Source organism: Rhincodon typus, chromosome 40 (assembly GCF_021869965.1).
Source record: "Rhincodon typus isolate 14 chromosome 40, sRhiTyp1.1, whole genome shotgun sequence".
Taxonomy (NCBI): domain Eukaryota; kingdom Metazoa; phylum Chordata; class Chondrichthyes; order Orectolobiformes; family Rhincodontidae; genus Rhincodon; species Rhincodon typus.
In genome coordinates this window covers 2,961,126-2,968,816 of record NC_063371.1, presented here as the reverse complement: position 1 = coordinate 2,968,816, position 7,691 = coordinate 2,961,126, and the positions used below count along the sequence as shown (strand labels likewise).

General features: G+C 52.3%; 1 protein-coding gene across 1 annotated transcript in view; it reads left to right on the top strand.

Annotated features, from left to right (window-relative positions):
* LOC109937968 (serine/threonine-protein kinase 10-like) overlaps positions 1–7,474 on the top strand; it is a 50,581-nt gene extending 43,107 nt beyond the window's left edge. Inside the window, exons 16-20 of the mRNA XM_048618721.1 lie at positions 112–236; positions 1,408–1,593; positions 2,562–2,687; positions 3,748–3,861; positions 5,712–7,474. Coding sequence (XP_048474678.1) covers positions 112–236; positions 1,408–1,593; positions 2,562–2,687; positions 3,748–3,861; positions 5,712–5,846 — 686 coding nt within the window. The 3' untranslated portion in view covers positions 5,847–7,474. The remainder of the gene's footprint in view (positions 1–111; positions 237–1,407; positions 1,594–2,561; positions 2,688–3,747; positions 3,862–5,711) is intronic.
* Positions 7,475–7,691: the final 217 nt, after the last annotated feature.

The following is a 7,691-nucleotide window of genomic DNA, read 5'->3' as shown; positions in this document are numbered from 1 at the left end:
CCCGCCTCTCCCCCATCTCTCTCCCCTATCTCTCTGCCCTGTCTCTCTCTCTCTCCCCACCCCCGTCTCTCTCCCTCCCCCTGCCCCCCATCTCCCCCCTGCCTCCCGCAGACCGTGAGGCGGTGGTCTGGGACGTGGAGCAGCGTCACCTCCAGGAGAAATACCATCTGTTCAAGCAGCAGGTCAAAGAGCAGTGCTCATTACAGAGGCAGCTTTTGCTCAAGCGGCACGACAAGGTGGGCCGGCAAAACAAAGTCGGGGAATCTCGGCGATGGGGGCGAGGCCGTGGCCCGCGCGGAGGGAGGGGGGAGGGGTCCCTCCCGTTTGTCCCGTGCTCGGCTTCCTCAGGATTGGGGCCGGGGTGGGTTCTGGCGGGGCCTGGATCCGAATGTGAGCCGTCAGAGTTGCTGGCCGTGCTGCCCTGTAGCTACAGTGTGTCGGAGGCACAGGGTCCTTGGGTGGGGAAGGTGGGGGGTGTTCGGCATTTGGTTTGTGTTGATGTGTGTGGCTGTCACCACCGGTGGCCCCTTTGCCGTCTCTATCCAGCCCTCGACCAGCTGCGGTTGGGACAGTGCCCAGGTTTTGTAACACCTTGGTGCTGCCCATCGCACCCCGCACCCCCCCCCCCCACCAAACGCCCCACCCCACCCTGTGTTGCCATGGTCCGGTGCCCTCTCAAGTCCTGCCCATCCAAAGGGATTTGACCGGGTGGGTGTGGGGGAGGATGTCTCTTCCTTTGGGAGAATCTCGAACTGGGGGGGGTGGCGGGGGGGGGGGGGGGGTGGGGGGTAGGGGTCACCGTTTCCAAGCCCCATTTAAAACAGAGGTGAGGATATTCTCTCAGTTGACATGGATTTGCCATCCCTAATTGCCCCCCACCTCGAGGAGAAGGTGGTGGGGGCAGGCGGGCGGAGGTGGTGGGGTGGGTTAGCCTGCCTTCTCGAACCGTTGCAGTCCATCTGGGGTAGGGGCACCCGCACGGGGACGTTAGGGAGGGAGTCCCAGGATTTTTGACCCAGCGACGCTGAAGGGGCGACTGAGTCTGATGTGTCCTCCGAGACAGCCTGGAAAGCCAATCAGTCCCAAGGGCAGTCAGGGCCCGACCACAAATGCTGGCCTTTCCAAACATCCCGTGAAAGAACAAAATAAAAATGTCTTTGTGCACCGATCTAAACCGTTCCCCCAATATGTTGCCCCAACACTTGTCCCAGTCTTTGTCCTCCCCTGCCAGAAAGATAGACCACAAGTCAGCCTACAAATATCACAAAAGTAGGCCCTAAGGGTGTTGGGGGTGGGGGGCAGTCGGTGGGGGGAGCACGGGCGAAGAGCAGAAGGAACCGATTTTGCAAACCGCCACGGTTCTCCCCGTTTTCGGGCACATGAAGACGTGCTGCCTTCCTCTCGCAGGAGACGGAGAGAATGGTCCACGATCACACCGGCCTTCTGGAGGACCTGAAGAGCCACCAGGCGCAGGAGAGGGCCCGCCTGCCAAAGACGCAGAGGCAAGACAGCAAGGCCAGGCTGAACCTCTTCAAGCAGAGCCTGAAGATCAAGGCCGTCGGGGCAGTGGAGCAGAGGGAGCTCATCAAACAGGTCAGCTAATGCCCCCCCTCCACCCCTTACACACTCCTTATATCACAGGCACAGGGGGACAACCAGCATGGATACATCTCCAAGACATAAATAAAAAAGTTAGCATGCAGATACAGCAAATAATTATGGAGGCAAGTGGCATGTTGGCCTTTATCGCAAGGGGGTTGTGGGTGGGTTGGCGTCTAAAATTTGGGAAGTCTTGCTGCACGGCTTGGTGAGCCCGCACCTAGAATAACACATTCGGTTTCCTTGCCTTGAGAGCAGTTCAGGTTGGCTGATTCCTGGGAATGGAAAGGGTTTTGTCTTCTGAAGCAAAAGCAGAAGTTGCTCAAAGAGCTCAGCAGGTCCGGCAGCACACGTGTGGAGAGAAATCAGAGTTAACATTTCAGGGTCCGCTGACCCTCTCAGAACAGTTTTAGTCTTCTGGGGAAAGGTCGGGCCCATTACCCATTGGAGTTTGTAAGAATCACTGAAGTGTATGACCCTGAGGGATCGGGCTGGACTGAGAGGAGACCGAGAGAATGTCTCCAGAACCAGGGGACACAGGTTGGAAACATGGGGTGAGGGGGGTGGGGTGGGGTGCGCGCATCTCTCAATTGAGATAGAGATGGGAAGGAAGTGCAGGTATGATAGATTAGACAGTATGGTTAGGTATTTGATTTAGGGCGAGGAACTGCGCTCCATTCGACGGGCTGGATTTTGTCCTCCATTTGTGGGATGTGGTTCCAATGGCAAGGCGGGCATTTACTGCCCATCCCTAACCTCTCTTTACTGGGTGGCTTGCTCGGCCATTTCAGAAGGCGTCTGAGACCTCGACCATGTCACAGGTAAAGCCAGACCAGGTAAGGACGCCACATTCCTTTAAGGGGCATCTCGTGAAGTGGTTTCCTGTCACCATTACTGAGAGAAACCGAACAATCCAAACTGAAGTGCGCCACGAACTAATCCCAGCGGGTTCTCTTTGCTAGTTTCTAGTTCAGGAAGAGGCTCGTCAGAAAGAGGAGAGGCAGCGCCAGCAGCAAAAACATGATGCTCACCTCAAGGAGTTGCAGAGGCAATGTGACGCCAACATGGTGGAGTTACAGCACCTTCAGGTAATTCGCTACCAAGGCCCCAAAGAGGCTCCTGGACATTTCGACATACTCCTCTCTCAGTTTTACACCTTCAGATAGATCGTGACTGAGGTGGGGAGAGAGTAAAGGACACCCGCAGAGTGAGATGTGAAACTTGAAAGGGTTCAGAAAAAGATTTACAGGGATGTTGCCAGGGTTGGAGGGTTTGAGCTACAGGGAGAGGCTGAAAAGGCTGGGGCTATTTACCTTGGAGCGTCGGAGGCTGAGGGCTGACTTTATATGGGTTTATAACATCATGAGGAGCATGGATAGGGTAAATAGGCAAGGTCTTTTTTCCCCGGGGTAGGGGAGTCCAAAAATAGAGGGCATAGGTTTAAGGTGAGAGGGGAAAGATTTAAAGATCTGAGGGGCAACTTTTTCACACAGAGGGTGGTGCATGTATGGAACGAGCTGCCAGAGGAAGTGGTGGAGGCTGGTACAATTACAACATTTAAAAGGCATCTGGATGGGTATATTGCATAGGAAGGGTTTAGAGGGATATGGGCCCAATGCTGGATAATGGGTCTAGACTAATTTAGGATATCTGGTCGGCACAGATGAGTTGAAGTGAAGTGTCTGTTTCTGTGCTGTACAACTCTATGATTTAAGATTAAATGGGGTAAAGGGTCCGTCACACTGGGACACTACAGCGTGCAGTGTTGTTTCCCAGCTGGTCATTTGTAGTTCCAAGGGCAACATCTTGGAGCTCCCTCAAAGACTGTACTGTCAGAGCACTGTGCACTACGGAGATCCACTGAAGGTGGCTCTTTCACGCCTTCTCAAGAGATGGGAGACCAGAGCCGACCTGGCCAGCACATCTCGTTGACCGTGTAGCCAACAGAAAGAGTTTGCCATCACAGCTTATACTTCCCGTGGCATTAACTTCCGAGTCTCTGCAGGGTCTGGGATCTCCCGGACCTTTGGGAAGCTCTGGTGGGTTAGAACCTCAAATGGGCAGCTCCACTGGTACCGAACTTGTTAAAAGCTAAACATTGAAATGCTTAGCACGGAGGGGACTTGAGTTCTTTGCTCCTTTCGCCAGAATGAGAAATTGAGCCTCTTGGTCAGTCGGGAGCGAGAGAAGTTGAAGACACTCGATGAGGAACACACGATGGAACTGAAGGAATGGAGGGAGAGGCTTGCATCCCGCAAAGAGGTAGTTATAACACGCACTGACACACACTCACACACATACTCATGTGCACATGCATACATGCACACACACACACTCGCGCACACACACACTCACACGCACACACGCACATACAAACACGCGTGCGCACACACGCGCGCACACATACTCATGCGCACACACTCACGTGCACACACGCACATACAAACGCACACACATACACACATGCACACACACACACACACACACAGAAACATACACACACACACATAGAAACACACACATACACAAACACGGAAATATACACATACACTGACATACACACACACACACACACACACACAGAAACATACACATACACACACACATAGAAACACACACATACACAAACAAGGAAATATACACACACACTGACACACACACACACACTGACACACACGCACACACACACATACGCTCTCTCTCACACACACAAACATACACACACACATGCACACAAAAACATACACACACACACGGACACACACACACACACACTGACACACACACACACATACACACATGCACATTACTCATTCTGATCAGAATGCCCTCGATTTTAATTGCTCAGCCATCCTGGGCCCCAAGCTCTGGACCTCCCTCCCTCACCGACTCTCGACCTCACTCTAAGAGCAACTGGGCTGGGACGAATCTCCCATCCTTTCCCCTTAGCCGTCCAATCACATCCCTCTTCAGAGCTGACGTGTAATCTAATGGTCAGCCTGTTATAATATCTCCTTGGGCTTGGGGTCAACTTGCTACCTGTTATTGCCTCCCCACTGCCAAAGTGCCCCCAAATGTTTACTAAAGAGGCCACATATATCCAAGTTGTTGTTGTTTGGAGTATTGCATCAGAATGGCAACTCATTCAGAGAGACGTCACGTTCATCTAACTGAACCCTGCAAGGCCCAAGAAAGCCGAACAGTGCCCCACCGCACCTCTCTGCTAAAGGGCATGCTCCCAGCGCAGTCTCCCTGCTTCCAAGGATGGGCAAGGTACAATGTACATCCAAAGTTAGTCCCTTTTCCCAAGCGGCAGAAGAGATCACTCCTCAAAAGGTAATGTCAAAGATCTGAGCTACTGCCCCACGTGCTTTGGAAAGGGCCTGTCTAAAAATCTATCCATGATACCCTCTTTACCTCCAGGCCCACCCAAAATAACTCCACAGGGGCCGGTATCCCATCACCACGTCACCCTTTATTTACATGTGGAGAGTCCTTGACACTGATCCAGCTCCCTCAGAGCCAGCTCCCAGAGTGAACAGAACCTCTAACACTCCTGGTTATATCTGTCAGCCAGGGCTCCCTGATTGGAACCAGGTTAACAGCCCAATCAGGGAGCTCCTATTCTATGAGGGCCACCTGGCTGACCTTATCACAGTCACTACACCACTTTGGGTTAGGATCCAGGGGAGGCGATGGCCTAGTGGTATTATCGCTGGACTGTTAATCCAGAAATTCAGGTCATATTCTGGGTTCGAATCCCGCCACGGCAGATGATGGAACCTGAATTCAATAAAAATCTGGAATTGAGAGTCTAATCCCACCTGGCTCACTAATATCCTTTAGGGAAGGAAATCTGACCTACACGTGAGCAATGGGATTGAACTGAACTGCCCTCTCGGCAACAAGTGCTGGTCTAGCCAGCAACGCCCACATGCTGTGAAGGAAAAGGGCACTTGACTGAACAGTGTTGAGGGGCCGAATGGCCTGCTCATTGCCTCACCTAATGGGAATGCAAGCTCAGTGTTCTGTTGTGGGGCGATGATCTGATTGTGGTGCAAGTTTACTCTGCCCGTTCACAGAGCTTTGAGGTTGCCGCTGTGTTTCCGCAGATCCTTGAGGAAGAGCTCATGCGTAGACGCCAGCAGCAGGATGTCCCTTCCCGGCACAGCAGCGAGCCGGACACCACCAAGTCCTCGCTGCACAGGATCTCCCGGTTCTTCCCCCTCCCCAGCTTCCCATCGTAGACAGTCTCCAGGCGCTAGCCCCACCTCTGCCACTGGAGGATACATGGTGGCCTTCGGTGTCTGGCTAATGAACCCCCTCCAACAGTGGGTGGAAGGGTGGTGTTGTGGTAATAGGATGGTAATCCAGACACCCTGATTAATGCCCTAGGACCAGGGGTTTGAATCCCAGCACAGCGGCTACTGGCACTTTAAATCAACGAATCTAAAACTGAAAGAAATCCTGACCTTCCCTCCCTCATAAGTGGCAATATTCAGCACCTTTCACTGTTCCTCAAATACTGAAGCAGCCCGTGTTCAAATGCAACAAGATCTGATAAAATCCAGGCTTGGGCTGACATGTGGCACATAACATTTATGCCACACAAATACCAGGCCATGACCATTTCCAACAAGAGAGAATCTAACCATTGCCCCTTGATATTCAATGGTGTTACCATCACTGAATTCCCCCCTTCCACTATCAACACCCTGGGAGTTACCATCCACCAGACATTCAACTGGACCACAGCGGCTACAGGAACAGGGCAGAGGCTGGGAATCCTGCAGCGTGTAACTCCCCTCCTGACTCCCTAAAGAATACCATCGACAAGGCACAAGTCAGGAGTGCGATGGAATACTCCCCCCTCGCCCTGGATGGAGGCAGCTCCAACAACACTCGAGAAGCTCGACACCATCCAGGGACAAAGAAGCCCCCCGCGCGATTGGCCCCACATCCACAAACATCCCACTGCCCCCCCCCACCACCGACACTCAGTAACAGCAGTGTGTACCATCTACAAGATGCACTGCAGCAACTCACCGAGGCCCCTCAGACAGCACCTTCCAAACCCATGACCCACTTCCATCCAGAAGGACAAGGGGCAGCAGGTACATGGGAACACCACCCCCTGCAAGTTCACCCTCCGAGCCCCTCACCGTCCCCGACTTGGGAAATATATCGGCCGTTCCTTCAGTGTCGCTGGGTCAGAATCCTGGAACTCCCTCCCTGAGGGCACCGTGTGGGAGTCCCTACACCACACAGACTGCAGCGGCTCACCCCCACCTTCTCAAGGGGAGGCAACTGGGGGGGGAAATGGGACAATAAATGCTGGACCCAGCCAGTGACGCCCACATCCCATGAATGAATAAAAAGAAATTATTGTTGATAAGTAACTGCCCTCCAAAATGGCCTAGTGAGTTCAAAGGCAATTGGGGGTGGGTAACAAATCCTGCCCTTGCCCATCCAAGAATATATGTATTTTTTAAATCCATTCCCCATGGTTTCATCAAACCAATTTTCGAAATGCAAGAGATGGAGTAAATATTCTAAGTAAGCCAAGCCATTGTATTTTGCGAAAGAGAGTGCCGGAGCAGTGTCGGGGGTGGAAGAGGAGGCTGGGTCTGCTCACAGATGTTTAAGGGAGTCCCAGATCACAGCGCCAGCTCACACCAACCAACGAAGCGTAGAAATTGTGACAGACGTTAGCCTGGAAAGTTCTCTCACGTGAGGAGGTAACCTTGTCTCAGTCATTCCAACCATGCGTCAAATCACACTTTCCCCAAATCAAGTACCCAATTCTTGTGTGAAATTTCTTTCTGAATTGTTAACGTTATTGTGTACAAATGTAAATAAAATGCAGGAGCCCTTTTGTATGTCTGATTTTGTTTGCGGCTAATGCAGTGTTATACACAGGACCTGCACAAACTGCAAAATTTTTACTGTATCTCTACCACACGCTGTCCCTCGAGACAAGTAAGCAGCAACAAAGGTAAAGGAAAGGTGGGTTTCTCTTGTGAGCCAACCATGATTCTGTAGGTAGCACACGTGGTTCGAGTCCTAGTTGAGGAGCACAAAACTCTAGACTG